The sequence below is a fragment of the Seriola dumerili genome, unplaced genomic scaffold (assembly GCF_002260705.1).
Source record: "Seriola dumerili isolate Sdu_G_001 unplaced genomic scaffold, Sdu_1.0 BDQW01000449.1, whole genome shotgun sequence".
NCBI lineage: Eukaryota > Metazoa > Chordata > Actinopteri > Carangiformes > Carangidae > Seriola > Seriola dumerili.
In genome coordinates, this window is record NW_019174704.1 from 7608234 (window position 1) to 7634725 (window position 26492).

Below are 26492 nucleotides of genomic sequence, written 5' to 3' on the forward strand. Positions count from 1 at the left end.
GGAAATTCAAAGGCGACGATTTTGTGATACCATCCTAGATTTGAAATACCATCAACATAAACTACTGAATACCACTGACACATTTATACACAGGGTTTTAAATGTCATGATTGTCAAGGGACCCCCACCAGGATCAAGACCTTTTTTACTGCAGACATTTTGACTTGTCTTGGTGGGAGTAGGCTAATAACAGTAGCAATGGCTCAGTTCAAATTAAGTGCCCAAGCAGCATTTCTGCTATGACATTTCACCAATATATATAGTTTGGAGAATTGTTGATAAATGTGTATTTTATCTAAATGTGGTTGCAGTTACATGATGCAAGAATTATGGCATTTTTTTTTTATCAAATAAGGCATGCTTCTGTTTGTTTTTTTTTGTTTTTTTTACAGGATCAATAATGTGTTCTGTACCAAATTATAAGAACTTTGGATTAGTTGTACACATTTTTTTTTGCCTACATGGTAGTCTATGGATTGGACCGCCTATAGTTGGACCAAAATTGTTTCCACCCTTAAAAGTTCTGTTGGTAGAGAAAACGCTTTTTCTTAAATGTTCACATGGCGGCCTCGTTTGTACCCAGATGGATCCGTTCTCCTTGATTAACTGACCTAACTTTCAACCACATTTTATTTAAATATATTATGTTCAATAATTCCAGAATATCCTGCTGATTGACTGACAGAAAAAGAAAACAACATGCACCGGATACACACTCTCTCTGACAAAGATATGGATAAATGGGTTTTCAGTAACTATCCGTCAAAGACAGCGAAGAATAAAGTGATTAGATGAATCAATATATGTCGGGTTGTCAACAGAGATGACGTAATGTGTGTACTAATGGATCCTTCCTCCAGGGGGATGCTGCTGCAAGACCTCGACAAATGATTGTTCACTCCTATTGTCAGGTGAGCTCCTGGCCTCCCCGCTTCGTGTCGCGTAGATGGTACAGTCCACATGCAGTTCGGAGTTGTTGCTGAGGAGGTTCCTCTGTTCCGCACATACCGTTAAACTGGCATGCAGCCTACGCCTGGATTCTGTAGCAGCAGGCTACACTGCTTTTCATAATGTTACCGTCGTCTTACCGGAGCTACCTCGGGCAGCAGAGCAAGGTCGCGCTATTACACCTTTTGTGCAGTATTACAGGTGAGCCCTAAATTTTGTATGGTAGTTTTATTTGTTCTACTAACGCCACACAGAAGTTTTGAGAGGGAGCCGACTGCCTCGCGCATCGTGCAGAAATCCCAGTGAAAACTGGCGACCACCGCGTGATTTGACTGGGAATTATTTGAAGTTTCAAGTCTAGCAAGTTTAGCAGGTGTCATTTCAAGACTGAAGGAAACTTGGTTACAAGTTCACTTCAACAGAGGTAGCTAGCCAGCGCCACCGCCGCGGATGATGGTGCGACGAGGCTGCCATAGAAACAGTCCATAGAAACCGCTGAGGAGCACAGGCAATGATACTCAGTTATAAATATACTCAACCTACACTTGGGTCATTGCAGATTCAGTGGCAGCCATATTAGCTCCAGAAACATTTTCAGTTAAAGTAACATTTTTGTAAAACTGTTGGGGAACTTACATTTGTGTCAGAGACGACAATGCTAAGTGTCAGCCCCTCCTAGGTCGGGATGAGGGTCAGTTACCATGTGCCTGCAGAGGAGCCTCAGCTCATTATGGTTTAATTAAGGGGTGGGCAATTACTAACTCCTCCCTGAAAAACTCTTCACTGACCTGGTGGCCAATGCTGTAGTCCTGCTGTATTAACCACTAAAAATTCAAAAAACAAGTAAACTACAGTGTAGCTCTATCTCTCAAGCAATGCATGGGTGAGTGAATAATTCTGATAAATCACTAATATATATGTGTAATGACAAGCTTTTATCAAGTGTGACTCATGATACCAAAATAATTTTTTTGTGAAAATTCACCAAATTTAAAGTTTGCTGTGCCCAAGGATAATCAGTAGTTTAGTGTTCCGCCTTTGCAGCCATGCTCAACCCTAGCTGAGTCATGAGTGAATCAGGCCTGAAGATCTGTTTCTCTCCCACACTTTTTCTCTTACCATATCTGTAGATAAGAAAGGGTCCCCCTAATATGCTGACTGAGCATCTCTCTGTATAATGCAGTTCAATGCAACACCATCACAAACTGCATCCAAAATTCCATACAGGTTAGAGTTAACTTTTGTCTCACAATTAAATTTTTAGTAAATTTGACAAATTGAATATTTGTTGCAGTGCTGTTCTCTCAAAAAATTGTATCTCCATATCTTTATAAAGGTATATTTATGTCTTTATTTTCATCTATATGTAGGACGAGTGGGGGGGGGGGCATTTCAAACTATTGAATGTTACAAACATTAGCAGCTATGTTGAGACCTTAAAAAGTGAGACTAAATAATTGCAAACCTTTCATCAAATACTGATGATGCCACTGTTTTATGTTGTAGAACGGCTCCCATGCACTTAAGCCTCTTCTCAGCAGTAGACTAGTGCTCCTAGAGCTGGACAGTGTGCACAGAGGAAAATTTCTGGGCTACTATACTTGGATGGAACTCATAGAGAAATCCCTAACTCTTTGATTTAAGACTTGACTTGAGACACAAGTAAAATGATCCAGAGACCCAGTACCACATTATTAATTTACTGCATATCCTTTCATTATGTCATGCTATTACCAGGATCCTAAAGTCCACCCCATTAACAGACTATTTACCTTCTTCAGAGAGTTCAAGTTAAGGAGGAAAGACAGGTGTCCATTTCACTAGCTTCAGTTTTAGTGTGCTGTACATGTCAATGAGGGGTTTGACCTTGTGCCTTTGTTGAATGCAGAGTAGATTCACGTCTTCTTATAGCTAATTAAGTATGGGCCTTAAAGGGGAACAAACATGGTATGTTTCATTAAAGCCACATTAATCATATTTCTGGCCAGGAGGGGGCAGAAAAACACCAAAACGAATGAGAGTATAGAGAGACATATTGCCAGTTTGTGAAGTTGGTTTAGCTAACATGTTAGCAAACAATTGCCTGCTGTCACATCCAGCAGACTTGGGAATCATGCCGTTAATGAGAACAACTCCTATACGAGCATTTAGAAACTGTTGGTACCAAGAACAACTAGTTAATACAGGCTGAAAAATTTACACATCTGCAGAATTTGAAGTTAATTCTCCATAATTTTGGCACTATTATCTTTTTTTTAATTATCATATTATTTTTATAATAATACCAACAATATTTATGCTTATTGATTAATTAACAAACACCATTAAACACTTGCTAAGTGAATTGCATTTGGATATTTACATCAACCTTGTGATTGTACGTCTTTGCAGTATGAAGTAGATCAGAAGAGGCAAATAAAATAGATCCACTCAGCAAAACTTTGCTCCACAGTGCCAGTAGTGGTGAGAAACCTAACAGTGCCTAAGTTTGGACCTACTGAATAATGCTATCTGATTGACAACTCATCAGAAACAAGAAGCCAGAATGTGTATGTGAATGATTTCAGTGCAAAAAGTTGATATGAAGGCCCGATAAGATCAGTCTGTCAAATGACCATTCAATCCCTCCCTGTCCGGCTCTGCACAGCTGGCTTTGCCACCTCCACCCTAACACCATCCCCATCTATGTTCTGATTTCCACTTTTAACAAGAAATGCTGCCCTCTGGCAAGACACACATATTAATACACTTGCTGCCACATAAGTGGTGCATGTGAAGGTAATATTGACTAAAGTGAGAATGAGCAGCAGTGTCCACAGGGAGCAATGTGTCCTTGATGCCAGGATATCTATAATCTGTTTTCTACACTGTGTGTGTGTGTGTATGTGACACATTGTGTCGCATTTGCAAACCAAGCTAAAAGTGTTTACACTAGCTGCTTCTCTTTGAGGATATATGGATAGCAAAAACTTACAGCGTTTTTTTTCCTTTGTCTTTGAAGGCACAAGACGAAGAGAGAGAACGCTGTTATTGCTATATCAAGATATGCTGCATAGATCAGATAGACTTTGCCCTTATTCTCATCACTTTTTTATTTTGAGTTGGAGAAACGAGGGCACACTTATGTAAGGTTCTCCTCATGTCGCCAGTAAAAATTTAATACAGTCGCTATACCTTTTCCATTACTTATACAGTACAGGGAAAATGCTGTTTTACTGTTAACTGTGCTATTATTCTTGCCATCAACCCTTATCATTGTACCTAACATATACAGTGAGTTGTAAATTCTGCTTGAGCAAAACGCTCACTCCCAGTGTATTGTACAGTGGTTACCATCTGGATTGAGGTGTGGCATTTTGCACATTTTAAACAAACCATTTAAATTTTTGTTAAGCAAATAGTATGCAATGTAGAAAGTTTGAATCTTTTACTGTGTGTTTATTCATTAAATATTTTCCAAAAATGGGGCATTTGTGCTAACATGCACAGACTGTGCAATTTAGTACCAGTTTATTTAAAGTGCTTTCAGCTCTCTGCCTCCTTATTTGATCACCTGACTTTATCCCTCGTATGGAGGATACTGTTTGGGGCTGACTTGCTAATTAACTCCACCAACTGAGCCAATAGTAAACATTAGCTTGGGGGTATCCCTTTATATGCAGAACAGCTTCACTCCTCCTTGGAGGAAGTTGTGAGCCATGCGTAGTGTGAAATTTAGGATATGGGAGTAATCAGGAAGGGAAGCTCTTCAACTGGTGGTTCATTCACCACCCATTCTGTTAGTCTTGGACTTATATTTTTTGGTTGTCAAAACTATACACACGCCTATAACATTTTGACAGTGAATTGACATCAAAAGTTTTCTTCACCTTTCCCTCTATTATAGTGCAATCTATTCATCATATGCATCAAAATATTATTGGTTGCATTGTGTTGATATTGTAAGTTAACAGAATACCTTTTGATTAATCATTTAAAGTAGATCCAGATTGGTCCAGACACCAGAAGGTGTAGTCTTGTCTTAGTTTGGTTTGACAGGGAGGTCTGCCTCAGATAGCAGCTGGTACCGCTCTGCAAACTACTTAACTGCAATGAGGCACTTCCAGTGATGTCTAAGTGAAAGCCTTATTATTTTGTGATGCAGGCAATAACTCAAAGCAAATTCACAGGATATCCTTTCACATTTTTTTTATGTCTTAAAACAATAGTCAAGTGCCATGTGTACACTTAAACTTATTTCTGCTTGCTGTAATGTGAATAGACAGGCCATTAAAAGATCACTTCCTTACATGTTTCTAATAGAAATGATATTGGGCAAAATCCACACTTCTGTGTAACACAAAGTTTATTTGAAGCCAATAAAAGGGTTCAGCAGTCTGAGTTAGTCAAATCAAAGTTAGTCTTTTTAGTACAGTATTCCCTCTTTATGTTTCTTTTGTGCTGAGGGATGACAAAACAAAGTCGAGATTTCCTACTAAAAAGAATTTGGAGGATACTCACTTAACTTGTCTAACTCTGACTGCTAAACTCTCATACAAGTTTAAGCTAGAGTTTTGGACTGCATTTTAGCACAGAACGAGGGCTGTGGATTTTGTCCCCATCACTTAAATTTGAAGTGTATTAGTGGGAAGTATGAAACGAATGAATGATCACAGGCAGAAAAATTCATGGTACATATGGGCATCTGACTAGACCTAAAAGAAATGTAAACCTATCCTTTAATGCAGAGTAAATCTATGGGCCATGGGTTAACTTTTTAGCTGATTTACAAAACTCTGTGTGTGCATTGTTCTGAATAGCACATAGATAGAACATAAAATCAGAATTATAGCCTCCACAGCTGAACATGTCCCTGCAGTTGCACTGATATCTACTTCTCTTTCTCTCTATGTGCAACATGATGACTCATGATGCCTACTCTGCCAAAAATATGCTATCAAGATTAATATCCTCAATTAAACATTTTTTCGTGTATTTTAAATATTTATTTACAGCCCCATCTGGGCCAACAATAAAACATGTTAAATCATTTGCTGTGTCAATCATTAAATTTTACAAGTGAATTGATAAATATTTCAAATATAATCTATCATATTTATTCCCAGATTTGGCAAATGAGTTCCACTGTAATTGGTTTAACTGTCACACTAATCTGGATTTCTTATTATCATTCTTCTTGTCATTGTCTGGAAGCTGTAATAACTAACCGTGCAATTAACCTTTGAATCTTAACATTGATGAAAACTGGAGAAAACTAAAAAGTAAAAGTAAAAATAAGTTCAAAAAATCACTTCAATGGCAGTACAGTTAAATAGATAAATAACAAATATATTTAAATACATGCTTTTGTTCTTCATATTTTAGGGGTAGGGGATTTTCTTTCTACAGTATTAATATTTGAGGACATGGCCTTTTAGAGGGTGATTGGCCAGAGACAGAGCTGTTTTTGGCAAAACAACAATAGAATACTTGAAGTCAGTTGCCAAGCAGCACAGCAGGTTTTGATTTATGATGATGTCTTCCTGCTGGCAGCTTGTTGCAATTAGTGATCTGGTTGAAGGCTTTGGCAGTCTAGCGGTGTTATATTTTCTTTTCTAAATCAGTAACTTAATTCCTCTGTTTTTTGTTTGCCGGAATCCTGGTGATACATTTCCTCTCGCTTGTGTTCCATATGTGACTTTGCGCTTGCCTCTCCTCACTCAGCCCTCTTTTTCTTCTCTCAGTGATGATGTCATCCTCATGTTAGCATATCTCTTCCCCTCTTTTTTTTTTTTTCTGCCGGTCGCAGTCTATTCTCTTCATATCCCTTTGACTTTCTTCAACACGATGCTGAGATCCTGCTTTCAAGACTTGCCACATTTCTGACAAGCGCAGGTGACAGAGTGTATGGGTTAGTTATATTTGGACAAAGGACATACAGACAGGCTGCTTTTGATTCTTGAATTCAGGTCAGAAGGAGGAAAGCTTAAGAGACAAAACAAATTCATCAATGGAATAGTCACACAGTCAGCTGTGCATTATTTGTTCATAAAGCCCAACGCCTTCTGTGGTGGTATCACGTTCTGAGTCTAGGCTGATACCCACAGATGTCAGATGCTACTGAATGTGTACAGATATGAAATATTTTTTAAAGACTGACATCAGATGCAAGATCAGAAATATACTTCACTCACTGATGCTGTCATAGTACTCTTGATTTTTCACTCAGTGATTGCCCATTCTGATAATCCCATCTGGCATTTTTAAATGGAAAATGAAATAATTAATCTGTATGTCTATGAAATGCCAAAAAAAAAATTCTGTTTCAAGTTCTGGGAGTCCTAAATGACATCTTTACATGTCTTTAATACGACCAGTCCAACATTTTCAAATATGCTGTTTTTTTTATTACATTAAACTGACTTTTAACTGAATATCAAATGCATTTCGTCAAGAAAATAATTGGTAGATTTATCAGTAATGAAAATAATTGTTAGTTGCAGCCCTGGCTTGAACCAGAAAGTGTGCCATTTTTGCTTGATTAAACAACTGTAACAATTAATTGCTTATCAAAACTATAACAGATTAATTTTCTATCGATCGACTTTCAGTTAAAAAATAAACACAAGTTGTAATTTATTTATTTTCATAATTTCACAGATTATTTATTTAGACTTTCAATTTTTAAGGTCTTTACATAGCTACCGTTTGTAACATTCAATAGTTTTATTTTTTTTTCCAGGTGGTTGGATGGATTCCTCATATTGAAGGATAAACTCTGGATATGTAAATTAACAGCTACAGTGTTAATTGGGCTGAAGGGAATATGCTCCACAAGAAGTGTCCATAGTACATTTTAGAGATGTTTTGATAATCAAAAGTGCAATAGAAGTGCTTTTAATTTCCAACTGTTTTGCATAATGGTGTCAAATCATCCTAAGCGTTTGCAAATGAACATGATCGCATGTGACTACAGTCTTGTTTTTTTTATGTGTTTTTGACAGGTGTGTGGTGCAGTCAGGTGGTGGTGCCTCAGAGGGTAAGTGCTGTGCTGGGGAAGAATGTGACATTGGAGTGTAGGGTGGAGGTGGGCGCAAACCTTACTCTTACTCAGAGTTCCTGGGAGCGCCGTCTACCTTCAGGCTCTGTCACAGTGGCTGTCTACAACCCAAGGTTTGGCATCTCCATCCCTCCGGAGTTTGGCCACCGCTTGTATTTTCGCTCACCCTCCTCTGATGATGCCACCATCATTCTGGAGAACGTGGGCTTTGCTGACGTTGGCATCTATACCTGCAAGGTCGCTACATTTCCCCTGGGAAACAATCAAGCTTCCACCACTGTCAGTGTGCTTGGTAAGTATGTATATTTACCTGTGATATATTGAATATTTATCAAAATATAGATAAAATGTGAATGTACTGTATGTCTTCCGTGACTGAAAATTGAATATCTTTGATTGTTGGTTGGTCAAAACAAGATATTTGAAGGCATAATCTTGGCTCTGGGAAATTGTGATTGGCATTTTTCATTATTTTCTGACATTTCATAGACCAAGTTAATAATAGTTTAATCAAAAGAATAATTGACAGATTGATTGATAATGGAAACAAAAGTAGCAGTCCTAATGACAAGCTGTGGATACTGACACTATAACGTTTTTCTTGTAAATGCATTCCAACAGATCTGGATCAGGAAGTGATTTCTATTAGTTGTCAGATTGTTAGGGCTGGACATTATGTTGAAATCAATATCATAGTACTGGTAACAATATATTTTCAGATCAGTGGGATAAAATCCAGAGATATTTCCAGGTATTTGGAGGGAGAACAATGAGTGTTTAAGCATTAGAAAACATTGAATTAGTCTGTGTCTATTATGAGTCCTTCTTTTAAAGGGCACGTTCATCATTTTAGAGCAATAGCAGGTTCCAATCCTGTGTTTTCAATTTGCTGAAGGGACTACCCTTTGCATGTGTGTGTACTCACTCAGTCTGATCACAGGGGCTAATGCTAATGATGGGTTGGAGTCGGTTGTAGTGGAATGACAGAGGTGAAGAAAATGGAGTTATAGATTTTTAATTTTTAATTTAATTAAAAAAAAAACTGAAACGTCTTCAAATTCTAAAGCATTTTTCCCTCCATATGTTTTCTCGCTCTCACAGTGGAGCCAAAGGTCTACGTGTCAGCAGGTTCAACTGCCCTGATCGATGGTGGCAATGAAACTGTGGTAGCCACCTGTATTGCTGAGCGGGCCCGGCCGCCTGCTGAGGTGTCCTGGGAGTCCAACCTTTTTGGGCAGTCAGAAGTGCAGCTATTTGACGAAGTCAACGGCACCACCAGCACACAAGTGCGCTACCTCTGGCAGCCCACACGCCACGTCCAAGGCCACACACTCACCTGTGTGGTCCGCCACCCAGCTCTGCAGGGCGACTTCAGGATCCCTTACCAGCTCAGTGTGCAGTGTGGGTGCCTTTTATAAGTGGCTATGTGGGGCAAGATATTAACAGCTGAAAGAGAGCCTTATAGTGAATATGTTGATCAATATTGATTCTTTCCTGCAGTAAGGCTTTCAGTTGACACATCAGTGAAATAAGCACTTGTAATAACATTTTTGGAAAAGGTCAGTTTTTAAAAAGTGTTGATAAATTTATTAGACTGATCGTCTTACAATAAGCATGCAAGCATAACATGAGTAGATTATAGAGTGCTGTACAGTCTACCGTCTAAAATGGAGTGGATTGAGGGCCAAGCCTAGCTGTCATTTAATGAGAACAAATACAGCAGTTATTTCCTTGCTCCCTTTCTTTTCTTTCTTTAAACATTTAAACATTGTTTAAATTTACCAGAAAGAACAGGAAGAAGTGTTAAAAGCAAAGGTATTTGGTTTCCAACAACAGACAATTGATAATCCTTGGCCTTGTCAGTGTTGACATTTGATTTATTTGAAGCACGTCAACACTTCACTTTCAAAACAGGTGAATTAACAGAGATGAAATCAAGATCAAAGAACAAAGAAGCCACACAGGCTCCTTACAGGTGTTAATTATGGTTTAAGAAAGACTGTTCTTGATTTCGTATTTTTCAAAGTCTGAAGGCTTTTCTGTGTAAGCACATGTTTGTGTGTGCCCCTAAAACGTCAACAGTGAAAATGTTTTCTGTCAGTAAGCCCCCATAGATAGATAGAGGAGTACATACCTGTACTTTGTGGGGCACAAATGGGTCTCTGTATGAGCTACAAATAGACTGAGAGGGGTAAAATGACTTCCTTGAAAATCTTTTTTTTGGTTGACAGATGCATTTACTTTGGTCTGACTTACTGTTTGTGAAAGATGGCAACAAAGGATTTTATGCCGGCACAACAAACGTTCCAAGCATAGTCTAGCAAACATTTAACCATAGAAAAGTACCCTGCATTCTGTAGTAAAGTAGCTTTCTATGAACACATGGCAGCTAACAGAGGATATAAATGGCTGAGCAAACCCCAAACAAGTATCCGTACTATATCACAGCAGAACTATTTTTAAAGTATAAAAATTCAGTGTGTGCAGTTGAACAGTTTACTAAGGTTGTTTGTTAGGTCTCTGGTTAGGTTGAAGTGATTTCTCATTATTTATTTTTGTTTTCTATCTTTAGTTGCTCCTGATATTTCGGTTGTGGGCTATGATGGAGATTGGTATGTGGGTCGGGAAAATGTTCAAATGACATGCAAAGCCAACGCAAACCCACCAGCTCATCACTTCAGATGGATCAGGTGTGTATATCTGTGTATGACATTTTCCTTTTCTCCTCTGGCTACTGAAGGTTAAAGAGAAGATCGACAACTGAAGAGTAATGTTGTATTTTCTTTAAAACCTTCAAGATATGTGTTGTAGGTGTGTCTAAATGGTTTTGTCTCTTGTGTACCACAGATTGGACAGTGAAATGCCAAAAGGGGTTGAAATAATGAACAGCACTTTGCTCTTCCTGCGTCCCCTCCAGCGAAATGACTCTGGAGTTTACAGGTGTGAGGTTGCCAATGACATCAACCTCCGCAGTCGGGATGTGCGCATTCTCATACAAGGTGAGCAGAGTATGCACACCAGAACACAGCTGACTCCTATTGCTGTATCTTCCCTTAGGAAGTGTGTGCATGCACATCATAGAGGGTATCACTGCCTGTGACATTGTCCTTCAAGCTGAAATGTGACACTGTATCACTCTCATCAATTCTGTACTTACTGACAGTCTATAAAGCAATCACCCATGGTACAGTGTGTTGGCACTGATATTAGGTTCAGTCTTAATTGCATGCTGATTAGCTTTGATTAACATTAGGTCTCCAGATGTTCAAAGGGGAAGTTTTTGGGCCAAACAGCTGCAAATATTTAAGGTCTCTTCAGACCACAGTGCACTGCCTCTGCTCTGTCCTCTTGGCTTGGCATCTAAGTGTGTGATCTCTCTCTGTTGTGTATGATGAGCATGTTCTTCTGGTTTCATAGGATCCGTCTTGTCTGTGGAGACTCTCTCCCTGAATGATGTTCTGATTATGATGTGATTTTCTTTTATATTTCTCTCGCTTCCTTTCTGTGTTTCTTTTATTTCTGCATGTGTCAGTGCAGTAAGAGGCAAAACCCTGCAGCTTGACTGTGAGATGATGTCCCAGATTCATAAAACATTAAGTACTTCTTCTCCACTCCTATTTATTATTTATCATCCATATTTCATTTTCCTTTGAGAGGACCTGTACGGGCATGAATAAGCTTATACGTGTTGGTGTACCCATGGTCATGTGTGTTGCTGTCGGTGTGCTCATATATGTCAGTTCACTGCCTCTGCATGGAGCTGGACGATTGATATACTTAGAGACTACAAACCTTTGGGTTCATGTTTCTCATCTCTCAGATGTGAATCTTTTCCTCACATCTGGCCTGGCACCAAGGTTACAGTGGCAGAGCAATTTAGCAGCACCATTAAAGCTTTTAGACAGAGATTCTTTCCATTTCTTTAGCTCCTGCTGAATATGGCTTTTGGCTTTTCTGTTTTGTGGACATCACCCCTAATCCAGTTAATTTTAAGGTGTTCTAATCGAGGCGTAGAGATAAGGTGGCAATGTATCGTTATACTTGCAAAATAGGGTCTTAAATGTATATTTGCAATGCAATTTAAGCATGCAATGTACAAAATGATTTGGTTATGCACTCCTATGAAAGTTGGTAACACCGACATAGTCAGGAAGTTTAGGGATATCCCTGATAACATTTGGTGTTTCTTCAAGTCCCACCGTTAATTAACCTCAGTAAGTCACACATTTTCTCTCTACATGTAAAAATAACACTGTGACTTAATAGTTTACAATTCTCATTCAACCCATTGGTACTTTGAGGCTGTTGTTTGTGGTCTTAAAAATTACAAAATTTCAATGTAGTTGAATCAACACCTCTTTGAGTCAGTGTCAACAAAAAATAAAACTTGAATGACATAAAGGTAATATTGCAGTTCCACTATTGAGCCAGAATGGTGTACCCGGAACCGCTAAACAGCTGCTGCAATATAACCAAATGGTGCCTTTGTCCGCTTCAAAGTATGTCCACTTAAAGTCTTGTTTTTGCCACTGATAGCTTCAGATTGTTATTGTAAGTATCTGAAAACATTAAAGATCCTTTTTGTTTATGTGGAAACAACTGTTATGTCGCTCTGTCCAAAGCCATTACATCGCTCTTTTCAAAGCCGCCAGCAACCATCCCCACCTCTTGGCAAGAAACCATGTTCAGCAGCAGAGAGGACTTACATATAGCTCCTTTTTAAAGTAGTTGACTGTGAGCATGGTTGGATATCCACATGAAAAACCAGAAGAAATACAAGAGGATTTCATTGATTTTGTACAATATATTCTGTTCAGTCTTTGATTTCCTCAGTGGCCTTTGGTTTGCTCTTACTTATCCTCAAAATCTCCAGAGATGTATTGTCTTTAAGTGTATTCATGTCAAATAAAGAAAACTGACAGCAAAATGGTGCTCAAACACCTGAAACTGTACTCAAATAAGATTTTGTTAGCAAGACAAAACATGCTGATGCAGAATAACAGTCTATGAAAGCTTTGTAAAGATTTCTTACATGTTAATTGTTAATTTGTTAACTAAAGACAACATGGCCTGCTTTGACCAAAGTGAAACAATACATATGCATTTTAATTTCAGATTTAAAGGGATAGAGAAAACTCATTAGAGACATTTCAGAGCTGTAAATACTGTGACTGGTAGCTATTATCTTAGGGTTAGGGTTTGAAAAACACTGCCAGTGTTGCAGTGCTGTTTATTTTATTAAGAATTGAACCATTGCTGCTCAAACCCTTGTGACAAACTTTCGAATTTATCCATCATCTAATATATCCGCTGTGTAAACGGATTTGACCAAATTCTAGATTTTTATACTTTACTTACCAATCATTGGTAGTGCAAACTTGAGACTGGTGCAAGCATGTTCTGCATAGTTTTGTATATGTGGTAGTTTATTTAATGTTTTCGTCAACCTATCCCTTCTTAGTAAAATGCTGATGTAGTTGGCATTGACATTATCTGCTTCTTTGTCTGTTCATTTGTCCCCTTCACCCTCTACTCCCTTCTCACCCTCCTTCCGTTCATTAGATCCTCCCACCATGCCTTCCACCATTACTGCTCCTGTCCTAACTGGCTCTGCCTCCTCCACCTTAGTGGATGATAAGGGTCATGTCCTCCTCAGCTCCCCCACACTTGAAGCCCTACCTGAGAGTAATCTTGGTTCCATAGTGGGTGGGGCTGTGGGTGGGGCCTTGTTCCTTCTGCTGCTGCTGTCTCTGGTTGGTGTGTGTTACCTACGGAAACAGCAGACCTTCCACGGGAACTACTACACCAAGCAGTACCTGGGCCCCAGCGACTTCCAAAAAGCCCCCACACAGCATGAGCTCCACCCTACCAAAGCTGGCAGCAGCTCCTACCATCAAGACCACGACCGAGAGGAGTGGGGCGACCGCCAGCTCAAACAAGAGCGTGACCGCCGTCACCATAGCAACTATAACGGAGAGGAGTATCCCTCTAATGGCTACACTAGGGCAATGAGGGAGAGCAGTCACCACAGCCATCAGCCGAATCACCACCGTGAACACACACAGTATTCTAGTCCACGGCAGGCCAGATACCCTCATTCACCGAAACCACAGGGAAACGGCTCCCCCTATCTGTCAGATGACTGCTACGATAGTGGGCCAGAGGGTGACTATGTCTCTCACACAGACGGCTCAGTCATCTCACGTAGGGAGTGGTACGTTTGACAAGCTACCTGGTTCTGCAGGAGCAGAAGAACAACAGTAATCGGAGAGTTTCATTTATTAAATGAGGAAGAAACACAATTTTTCTGTTCTGTACGCACATGCACACTTCTACTAATCTCAGTTCTGTAATTCCCTTGTTTTTCAAGCGTCCTGGTTGACACTTGATGTTTTTTTTTCTTCATGGGGGACAGACTGTGGACTGCACAGCCACTTTGACAGTCAACTTCTACATGCCTACAGAAGTGGGCATGTCAATAGTTTGTGTGTGTAGAGACTAAAAGATCATGATGTATGTGCTGTCTCTGCCTTACTACATGGACTGCCAATTTATTTAGCATTACTAATGTCTTTGAGTTGAGTGGAAGCCCTGGGGGCTTGGAGATCACATATGGGTGAAAGAAAGTTTTTTGTTTGTTTCTACAGAATCAGCCCTCTTAAGCTATGTGACACTTGCTTATTTGTATTTGTATGTGTTGATATTGATGACACTGATCTGTTTAAAAGACCTGAATATGATCAGCTGATACTCAAGAATAGTACAGGACCTAGGTTGGAAATAAATCCATGAAATTCAGTTGGTCACAGGTCCTTTTCTGAAAACCCAGTAGGATATAACAGAGCTGTTACAGGCTCAAGGATTTGTCTCCCTGAGAAATCAATATTTCCTCCGTGATTAGTGACCTCTCCACATTCATGGTCATACAAAGTATTGCACTGCCTCTTGCCAAACTTAATAACGGGCAACCAGATCATCAAACCATTTGTTCTCTACAAAAAAGTCTGCCTTTTATGTAAAATACCATGATTGGAGACTTTTGAGCTTGAGGAGTTGACCACTGATGTCTTAGCAGTGTCCTTTAAAACTGGTGTCCTACTGCATGTCCTCAGCTCGTCTTATATCCTCAGGAGGGAGGGCTGGAGAAAGGGTAAGCAGGGAAGCCTGCATGCAGGAGGTACAATCCACTGTAACAACAGACAGGTTTGCCATACAGTCATGCTTTGATATGCAAATTTGCCACAACATTCTGCCATCCAACGCAAGTTAAAAGAAGTTGGACTACTATCGCTTAACCTTTTTTCAACATTTGTGTGAGTTATTGATTTTTTTTTTTTTTTTTTTTTTTTTTCAGGTTAGTTGTCCTTTTCAGTTAGCCACAAACACGTTGTCCTGTTGTCTCTCAGATGATGACAATGGACGTGTATAAGAATTTGCACTCTAGCATCAAACCAAGGCTCTTGGGAATTCAAGGGTGCTATGAGCAGGGGCATTGTTTAAAGTAGGCTACAGTATGGCAGCCACCATGCACTGGCCTCCTAGTCACAAAGTACTTTGTCACACAAAGAAACCATTCAAGAGTGCAGCCAGTACACTCCATGGTCTAATTTCACTATTCCGAATAATCTGTAGAAACAAGAAACAGTTACAATCTGAGGCATTAATAGGCTTATTGGGTCTTATCCATGTCCACTAATCATGCTAACCAGTTATTTTTAACTGAAGCATTTATGTTATTACCTGTACTATCACAGTAAAATATACATTATGTAGGCAAATCAGGTCTTTTGTGATGGATATGCTGTCACCGTCACCTGTGCTTATCAAAACTTCCACTCAGCTTTTTATCCACAGCCCAGTGCTGACTCACCAGAAGGGACAGACAATATTTTGTAGCACTGATCATTAAATCTTCAACTTTTGATTATCTTTAAGTAGCTGCAAATTATACACCCAAAAAAAAAGTTCTCAGGCTGGATTTACAATTAAATCTGTATTCAGTTGTAACCAGCTGCATGTTATTGCCAGTCAAGATGCTCAGACCTTGCAGGTGACTGAACTGAGGCGAAAATGTTTTACACGTCAGTGTCACTGGGCTATGGAGCACTATCAGTTCAGAAGTCAAATTTATATAACGCTATTATGGATTTAAAGTTAAATTTCAGTTTTTGTATTTGATCAGGTACACAGATAAAACCTAAAGTATTTCAACACATGCACCTGTTCACCAGACTGCATGAGGATATCAAACAGTTTATTTCATGTACACTAGTGTTTGTGAATACATGCCAACTTAAGTAGTATGGTCACCTTTACAATATTTGCTGCTAGATGCCAAATATTTGTTTAACTTGTATGTATAAATATGATGACAGTGTCTCACATAAGTATTACTGACTAGCTAGCAACTGATTATTAGCTTATATAAATGACTAACGTATCACTGTTGTATACAGGGTCTGTAGCCTGAAATAGAAATGAAAAGATGCTTTAAGGCCACTTTAATATTACAGTAAGAGTTGTTAAAATGGGAATGAGTTATATTGTTATGAACCTGCACTAATTATTTGTCAGGGTATGAATTTTGTGGCGTGAATAGGCAGCGACTCTCATAGTGAGATTTAAAAATGTGCCACTGTAACTTGGAAGCAGAGAATGTGACCTCTTTACTGCAATTCATGTCGTTTCAAGTGTTGTTTCAGATGTTGTGCAGTACAAGGGGACTCATTTATTCCATCTAAACTTCTCAGTCCAATAACTACCTTCAGTTTCAGTTCACTCCAGGTACATAAACATAATTCCTCACTTACCACTAGTGCTATACAGAAAGGTTTGGTTCAATGTTCCTAGGTTTTCAGATTTCCTTCTCAGATTTCTGCTACAACATCTCTTGCCTAAATCACTCTGGATAATCTACACAACACATTGTCAAAAGTTTTCATATGGACTATTTCTTTGGTAGAAAAACCGTTAACAGTGTGGATCACCTTAAGTAACCAGGACAACATTTTTGTAAAGAGATGTTGCTGGTAAATTTCTAAATCTAATTTTCCAAGACTATGACACTATAACAAAATCCCATCCACCTTTATCATACTGTGGTAGTTTGAAACCTCAGAGACTCAAGTCTCAAAACCTGGGTTAATAAATGCAAAACTATCTGCATTGTTAGATAGTGCTATATGTAAATGACAAAATGTGTTTCTATGTAATTTAGGTGAATTGACCCTTTTAAATGGGAGTGTGCAAGATTAAGCGTACAGTTGGCAATTTGTGAACCACAGAACCTCATTTAGAAAAAATATGTTTTGGCATGGGTGTGCTGCCGACACCTATTCTATCTGAATTTCACATAAATGTCAAGAATAACAGGAAGCACAGTTGTCTAACCTCTTCTCCTGTTTGTCTCTGTGCATTAAGACAGAAATTCCACTAATCAATATACTATTTTTGCTTGACTTGTCAGTTTGCAGCCCTTCACCTAGATTATTGAAGTTCTTTTGTACTGTGACATTTTGTATAGAGATCGATCAGTATCTTTACCTTGGGTTGAGAAATACAACTAGTGCCTTAGATACCTAGAAGAATAAATTTAAGTGTTTTCTTATTATTGTTTACTTATGGCTGTGACAACCTGATTTGTTGCTCTATGAGATTTATTTGTTACCTTTTTGTTCTGATTTTCACTGCTTACAGTGTGTTAAGAGGACTCTGTAGTGCCATATTCACTTCTCTGCCCTTGTCACTATGACAGTTAATGACGCAGTATATTTGCAAAACCTAGAGTCATTAAAACACACAAAAAGACAATGCTTGAATGAATTTTGATGTAAAATTAATTAAATCTCTACTTCGTAGGTATTTGTCAGGGGTTTATGTTTTTGTAGAATCACTGTTGCTCAAAGGACTGAAGAATTAACTTCAGTTTCACATTATCAATTAAATATACCTTGTGGTCATGTTTGTTTTTGTATATACACGAGGAAATGTAAGTTTCTGGAAGAAAAAAATATTTATGTCAGTGACAACAGTGGAGCATTATTTTGTCCACCTTTTTGAGATACTTTAGTTCAATAAAGCACCTTAGCACCTGTGAGTAATTTTTTCTCTGGAGGTTTTTGAGCTTGCCATTACTCTCATACTGCTCAGTCTCAGCTTCTTTGTGCCTCTATAAATGACATCATCTCCAGCTCCCTAACGCATAATGCTGCATAACTGTCCCCCACCCTCCACCCCCCCAAATCCAGTACGCACGTGTGGGACGCCGTACATGACGCAATTCAAAATCATGTCTCCTCACTTCAGCTTATCTTCATGACTCTTGAATATCCAAGAATGCTGAAGGAGGTTTATTTATTGCCTTTGCCACTTGATTAAATACAATACTGCAATACTGAACTGTTCCTCACCAGTGGTATCTTAATAGTCGGGGGAGATTCAGCACCTTCTGCTCTCTCTGTGTCCTCTTCACCAGTCCTAGTTTCCTTTGTTTCAGGACAGAAAGGCCCTCACTCTCTCCTACAGCTCCTCTCCTTTGCAGTTTCAACCCCCCCCCCCCTTTCTCCAACTGTCTACCAGCTGGTAAAATTAAATGCTGAGTGTTTGTGTCTGGCCCAAAGTCCCCACTCTCCAGCCCATTGACTGTCCCCATGGCAACAAGCTCATCTGGAGCTGCTGATGGAGACTGTCTTCCTAGCTCTACCTGGCCACAGAGAGCGGGAGGGAGAGGAATGCTAGGGGCTGTGTGGAGCAAAGAGGTTAAATGTGCTGCTGTGAAAGGCAAGCCAGAAAGGGAGAATTAGCTACTGGAATTGAAAATGGCCCATTATGTCCTGCTGCACTGCAGAGAGCTCCTCTGGCTATAAGGACGTATTACGCCGATGTGACCTTGACACTGTTAAGCATGGACCCCAGGTCCTCATGACTGACACACTTCCCTCTGAAAGTCTTTATTTGAGCTGACCTCTCTGACTTCTACAGATCTTATCATGGTCACCGCAGTTGTTGTCATTGTGACCTTGAAGCAGGGCATGCTCAGTCTGAAAATACATGGTGGAGCAGCTCAGTAGCAATAATGATGTCAGCCAGCAATGCTCCAATTTGTTTGAGACACTTGTGAAGAAGATCAGTGGATTTGCTTTTTGCCTGCAACACAACAGTTTCCAAGGATACTTTTCACAAAGGAATGAGCAAACGACTTAGGCTGTGTAGAGGGATGCTGCCCCGGTTTTGAGAGAGACTTTGATATTAACTCCTGAGCAGAAGTGGGATCAAATTGTCACCATTGAGCTGAAAATCTAGAAATGACACACCGCCTACAGCTCTAACCCCCCCCCCCCGGTGGGCTCTTTTGTCTGGGCAATAGTATGACCCTTGACCCTGCTCTTGCAGTTGTAGGATGGGGGGGGGGGGTGGCCATGACTTGCTCCCACACTTCACTTCAGGCAACTGAGGTGCACTGCTGTGTTTAATTCATGATGAGCACGTCTGCTACGTTGACCTCGATGAGCATTGGTATGCACCTCTCACAGCTGCGATGTGTGTGTGATAAAGTGCTGAAGTAGAAGAGACAGAGAGGCTGTTGCACTGGAGCCAGATCCCAGTGTCGGGACAGTTGATCCACCACTAACCACTAATCCAAGCCCCCTCCAGCATGGATGGTATTTGAACCAATGAAACGTTCAAATAGGAGAAAAATGTCAAAATAGAACATTCATGAATATATTTATGCATCTAATTGTCCCAAATAGTCTTATTTTTAGTTAAATGTCTTCTAAAAGCATGTAGGAAACACTGTGTGATTAATAATGTATTTGCCCAAGATGCACACCTCAGTTTTGACCATTCACAAGACTTTCATGTAATGAACATATCAAGTTATACTCCTGTACAATTAGACCTTATGAACTGCTGAAGGTGCTCCTTGCATATTGGGTTTAAAGGGCTTTTTATTTCTTGTCACATTATGAATGTCTTAGAAATTGTCTGTCATCTGGAATTGAAGCAGGCAGCTTAATGCACTGCATTTTTAAAGGCATTTTGAGCAACTCAAGAGACTTTTGTCATAGAAAAATCGAACGGTTATTAACTGTTAGAGGACAGAATGAAGGGAGAAGACTGGATAGAGGGAGGGGAAAAAGAAGGGGAAGAAGTGGCTTTCAGGGTCAAGCTCAGAAGTCCTAGCTTGTTCAATCTGCATCATAATTGAAATGTCATTTAGGATTCTTAGCACATTATTGATTTTATTTTCCCTACCTCAACAGTTAAATCAACTGGAATTGACCATTACACACTTTTTTTTCTCCGTCACCTTTTGTCCTCTGCTTCCTTCAGTGTCCCACAATCACAGTTTTACACATTACTGCTGATTGGCCAAAGCTCATTGTTCTGTGAGTTTAATGCATCTTAATCACAATTAATCCTAATCCCCTCAGTGGACAACATGGAGCACATGCAAGCATATGGTCTAACAAAGCTAATTCAACAGACATAACAACTCCACACACAAAACACAAAATAAAGATGGATGAAGGGATGGATGGATGGATGGATGAATGGAGGTGAAGATGTTCAAATAAAGTGATTAAACAAAAGTTTTTCAAAATGCAGGACCTCTGACTGAATTTAGCCACCCTATCTCATTTTTAAAAAAATAGATGGGATATGCATTATTTCTTTCTTGCCAAAAATTGGATAAGAAAATTGATACTAGTCGAATATATGTCTGTTAAACATGAGGCAACAGCCAAAAGAGAATTAGCTTAGCATAACTTAGTTTAGTGTAAAGAATATAAGTAGGGGGAATCAAATTGCAAGGCTCTGACCAAAGGTAACAAAATCTGTCTACCTAATAAACAAGTTATATCATGTACGTTTCATTTGTGCAGAAACTGAAGCGTGAAAAGTACAGTTTGTGGTTTTATAAACATTGTGTGTTCAAGGTTGCAGATTCTGAGCTGGTTTCAAACCAGCCAGTGTCAAACCAGTTATTCTGTCACCTATAAGGGAAGAAAATAATTGTAGTAGTTAAGACCATGGTTAAAAACCTCTAGAGATGGACTCAAGTCCAGTCGCGTTTTGATTTAAAACTCCTTTAGGATACCATGACCTGGACAAATGAGAATATGCACAGGCTCTAGAGATGAATAAATGTCAATGTTGTAATTTGTTAAGCCACTGTTTTATCGTGTGTGTAGGCTTAAAATGAGATTTTACCACTTGACATCAATGTGTCACACTGAGCTCCATATATATATATATATATATATATATATAGAGAGAGAGATATATAGATATGTATAATATGTATGTTGATAATATATGATATACGAAGACAGTATACATCTTTATTTCCATATTTGCAGAATTTTCATACATCATTAACATACAACATGTTTGTCTATTTTATCAGTTGTTTTTAAAAAAAAACAACAATTTGTCTGATACTATTTTATAATGAACAGCAGATATGTAAATGATTTTAATAGTACCCATCCATAGTTCAAATATTCAGCAGCTTTTATGATTTTGTGTGTGCGTGCGTGCGTGCGTGCGTGCGTGTGTGCGTGCATAGCCCCATGTTTCCTGTGGATGTTTCAAACCTGTTCCTTCAGGACAGCAGACACATGATGACACTCAGACAGAAACATTATGAGCCTAGAAGGACTTTGACTCAGAGCAGTTTGCTCTCTTCAGAACAAAATGTAACAAAACTCATCTTGCAAGCTTAACATGTAAATTATCAAATTTAATATCAAACACCCTCAAAAATTTGAAAAAAACAATCTTAATGTGTAACATTCAGATGCTTTTACTTCTTTGCCAGTAGATGGTGACATATTGATATTAAATGCTGTCGCTGTTACTCTCCTTGCCTCTAGAGGGCAACTGTGGATCTGAAACTGGTTGTACACAGCTGACACAGCATGTATCCTTTCTCAGCAAATAACCCATTTTTTAATATGCCTGAATACCATCTCTGACTATGTTGAAATCTACTTTACGCCTTTGAGTTTGAAGGATCTGTCCTTTGCTCTCTCTTGTTGATGTTATTGCGCTTGTGGTACTAAAAATCTCTCTCTACTCTGTCTCAGACCAGTCTCAAGCGGAGAGGTCAAACTCCATCGCTGTGGCCGGAGCTGTGATCGGTGCCGTCCTCGCTCTCTTCCTCATCGCCGTCTTCATCATTGTGATCCTCACTGCTCGCAAGGCCCCGCCACCAGCCTTCACTGACAAAGTGTAAGTCTGACAAATAATTCATGCTGCAGAACATACTCGGCTGGTTAATTAATGAAACGATACCTCACGAGGTTGACTGAAGTCCATCAATGGGTTCAGGGAGTTGCTACTTACTCCTGTGGAGAGAGCTGCAGCTGTGCTCACCCTGGAGCAGGGAGGCTGTGGGACAGGATTGAGGGGTAGCAGATAATTGGTGTCTTGGCAGCGAGCCTTTGTCCTATATTGTTCCGTCTGTTCCTATAGCGCAGCAGCACTCGTGTAAATGTTAGAGCAAAGAGGAATAAATTTGAGGTTAAATTATTTACAGAAGAAGCTGCTTGACACTCTGCCAGAGTCCTTGTTTGTATGTATGTGTGTGTGTGATGTAAGAAGTACTCATGTTGTGGGGACCTAAATCTGTTTACAAAGTCACATTATGGGGACTTGTCTTCCTTATGGGGACAAAAGCAAATCTCCATAACATGAATCATTTAATGTTTTAAAGTTAGGTTTAGGTTGGGTGAAAAGTTAGGCAGGTTGTAGTCATGGTTACAGTTAGAGGTTAGAGTAAGTCTCCAGGAAATGAATTTAAGTCATTGTAATGTCCTCTGAAGTCATGGAGAGAGACAGAGAGAGAGAGAGAGTGTGTGTGTGTGTGTGTGTGTGTGTGTGTGTGTGTGTGTGTGTGTGTGTGTGCGTGTGTGTGTGTGCGCGCGTGCGCGCAATTTGCTCTTTGTTTTGTCTGTCTCTCTTGTGTCTATTCTAAATAAATGTGACAGATGGTAACTTACAGGACTGAACAGGATCTTTTATGTGCAGAGGGATGAAACCTGGAGGGTTTATTTTGATTGACTCTGCTTCTATTTAAGTCCACATGGCAACACAAATGTGTACTTTATATATCCATTTATATATCCAATATCTAATACTGCTGATCGACCTACTACCTCTTATGTACGTATCATTATTATGAACCTCTGGACCATATCAACCCATATCTTTAAGGGTTGATCCCCTCATCCATCCTTGTTAGTGTGTCATTGTGCATGCTCAGTCCAGGGAAGCGCAGCTATATGCATCAACTATATCTCAATGCAACTAATGGCTAAATAAATGTAAATCCCTAAATTCTAATTTTGTGTAAACTGCAAATATGTCAATGACAAGATACAAAATGTTCACCTCTTTAAAATTTTACATCCTAATTCTAGTGACTGTGCCCTCTTCAGGGAAATTTGAAAGACATTTTACTGTGAATGCTTCAGACTGTGTTTCAAACCGACTGATTATGTAAAAATGCTGGTGAAAATAGTCGACCTACAGTTACAGCTGATTGTCTGATCACAAGCAGAAAATGATAGTATTAATTGAGGGGAAAATACTTAACATTTGTGCACAGGTGTGAGGCCTGCATCATAGTGCTGAAACTACAGGGCGGTGTATCTAGTCGTATGTTGGTCTGTGGTCAATGCCATGACAAACTTAGCATCTTAAGTGTGACCGTGGCAGGAAGTCCCAGTGGGATGATGGGGAGGGGGCAGACGGGTGGACGTAGGCCTTCATCAAACTCAGATGTGAGTGTAGGACAGCAGGTCACTGAGAGCTCTAACTGTAATCTCTGACCACTTCTCATCTGAAGTATGAAAGAGAAGCACAACATCAAGTGATATACAGTGTTAGAAAAATCAATGCCTGTCATGGCATCATTTTATGAATGGCCAAGGTCAGTTTCTAGGTTTCAGCTTGGTAGTGGATGGGGATTTCAATAAACGAGAGAATGACTCTGACTTCAGCGTCTTTCAGGGGTTTAGAGGAACAGCTGTCAAAAATCTTCAGATGTAGTATTATGTATGAAAGTCCATCACCCTTATACACATGTTGTCAAATATTCTAAACCCTGCTGATTTAGGCATGATGCCATTAGTGTCACAGGATACCACTGCTTAAAGGCATACTCGGCTGATTCAGTATTGTATTTCCATAAAAGTTGGCGGACGTACAAGAGACAGATGATACAGCACTTTTATGTTATAAATTTGTTACAAATCTCCAAGGCCAACTCAAGATAACCTGGGTGACATCACTATGACATCATCAGGGTTATTTCATATCATCAGTTATCTCATTTTTTAGAGAGCAGCATCTGACTCAAAAGGTGAACTTTTAAGCGTCTCCTCTTTAAATTTTATTCAGTTATTGGTTTTGTACCCAGCATAAACTGTCACTAAATTAATCTGCTTCCTTTCAGGTGTCTGTGGAAGCTAAAATCTATTGTCACTGTGATTTCTATTTTGCTCTCTCTTTCTCTGAAGGATTGACCTTCCTCCGACACACAAGCCGCCTCCTCCCTACACTGAGAGAGCACCGGCTGTTCCTCTGGGTGTCCACGCATCACAAGTGGCCTGGCTCTGTCAGGTAACCCCTCTTCTCTCCACCTCACTCCCACACCTTGTATCAGTATATTTCTGCATATCTGAATCATCATGTACTTACAACGCAAACAGTAACACTTGGTAAGCTAATGAGCACTGAGTCACAACAGGAAGTAATAAGAACAAACTGACCGATGTCATCAGTTTTTATTAAGTAGGAGGCCTAATGGTTGTACTCATTTAATATGTAAGATAGTTTGAATTTAAATTTGTGTTCTCAGTTCAACCCAAGCTTTGATAAGCCTGTACCTTTTTTTTAGTCTCACCCAGAAAGAAGCCTAAAGTAAAACCTATACTTTTTTCCTCTCACATTTTACATGACTTTCTGAGACTCTGACATAAAAAAAAAATCACATAAGAAGTTAAAACTATTTTGTGTTTTGTGACATTAAGAGCAGCAGCTGGATGTGAATGATATCACTCTGGCTTTGATGGGTTTTTTTTCACCTGCAGACTCGCAGGGCAGAGCGCAGGTACGAGCTGAGTGATTGGCAGCACCCACCCAAATCAAGGCCGAGGCCGTCCGGAACACAAGGCCCCACCCAGCAGCTGTCCCGCCTGGAGTGGGTGTGTCATCAGAGTGGGACAGACCGGGTGTACATCAACCACCGTGAACACTATGTGTAACAGGCATCCTGAACACAATCCACCAAGCAGCTGGCGGTCATCCAGTCTGTCACCTGATTACCTGAGACATCAAGGGCTACGTCTCTCTTTGCAGGCAATTTTTATACATTTGAACTTTTACTCCGTATTGTGAAAATGTTATGTCTGAAAGGAATAGTTCAGCATTTTTGAGAAATACATTTATTAGCTTTCTTTCTGAGAGCTTGAGAAGATTAATCTGACATCTGTCTGTGAAATATGAAGCTACTGGTTAGCTTAGCTTAGCACAAAGGCTGGAAACAGAGGGAGTCAGCTACCCTGGCTCTGTCCAGTGGAAGCCCAACCGAGAAATAGTCCACGAACCACAAATTGTTATTTATCTCTTTCTGTTTTTGTACAGATTAAGCAAAACAGAGCTTATCAAACTGTTTACCCCTGTATGCTAAGCTAAGATAATTAACTGCTGGCTGCAGCTAAAATGATTTGTACAAGCATTTCAATGGTATGAATCTTTTCATCTGACTCTCTGCAATGAAGCTAATAAGTGCATTTACCAAAATGTCAAAATATTCCTTATCTGATTTTCGTTTTGCAAATATTCTGTATTTATCAGTATTCAGTTTTTTGATATCACTTAGGATGAGGCAAAGGAAAAATGAGGCTTTAGAAATCACATGAGCAAGAGAGCAAAGCTCACATTAGGGTCATAGTTGTCCACCAAAATCTAACCACTATTATCTTTTTTCCCCTGTCAGAGAGGATACCACAAAGCATAAATTTGAGACTGTATTCTCAGGCATATCACTACGCCAAACCACATCAGATGTGAACTGCTGAGGTCCACTGAGACCAAATGTGCTAACTGCAACACAGACCATGAAGGGATTAATCAAGGTGTTTCTGTCCCAGGCCTGTGATTTGCTGTTGTAATGTTATGACACAATTCTTTCTAGCAGCAGAAACTGTAGATTTGTAAATGTGTAAATGTAGCCTCTGTGTCAGTATAATTATGCAGAGTCATAATCTACTAATCAGGGAAACAATAATGTAATGTAAGTAATGTAACATAACTGATGTCAGTGTTTTTATGTGTAATGTAGAAATATACACTTGTTCTGTGTAAACTGAGGGAAATGTGGCTCCTGTAAAAAGTACTGTGTCTGACTTTTATAGTGAAGATCTGGAGAACTAACTGTTATAAGTGCCATTTTGAGGGCATTCCCTCTAAATATATAGTATGCATGCTGTAG

General features: G+C 39.5%; 1 protein-coding gene across 1 annotated transcript; it reads left to right on the forward strand.

The window, feature by feature from the left end:
* Positions 1–1070: 1070 nt before the first annotated feature.
* On the forward strand, positions 1071–25263 carry LOC111234559 (nectin-3-like protein). Its single transcript, XM_022762707.1, has 10 exons — positions 1071–1149; positions 7932–8279; positions 9089–9388; positions 10560–10677; positions 10835–10986; positions 13550–14201; positions 15100–15164; positions 22081–22225; positions 24517–24619; positions 25090–25263. Exons 1-10 carry the CDS (start codon positions 1071–1073, stop codon positions 25261–25263), a joined length of 2136 nt encoding a protein of 711 aa, XP_022618428.1.
* The last annotated feature ends 1229 nt before the right edge of the window (positions 25264–26492 follow it).

Bases quoted from the DNA above. Each gene is read 5' to 3' on its own strand.
- LOC111234559 (XM_022762707.1), top strand. From the start codon at position 1,071: ATGTTACCGTCGTCTTACCGGAGCTACCTCGGGCAGCAGAGCAAGGTC. The intron at 10,987-13,549 runs GTGAGCAGAGTA...TCCGTTCATTAG, and splicing joins TGTGCGCATTCTCATACAAG to ATCCTCCCACCATGCCTTCC. The intron at 14,202-15,099 runs GTACGTTTGACA...GCATGTCCTCAG, and splicing joins GTCATCTCACGTAGGGAGTG to CTCGTCTTATATCCTCAGGA.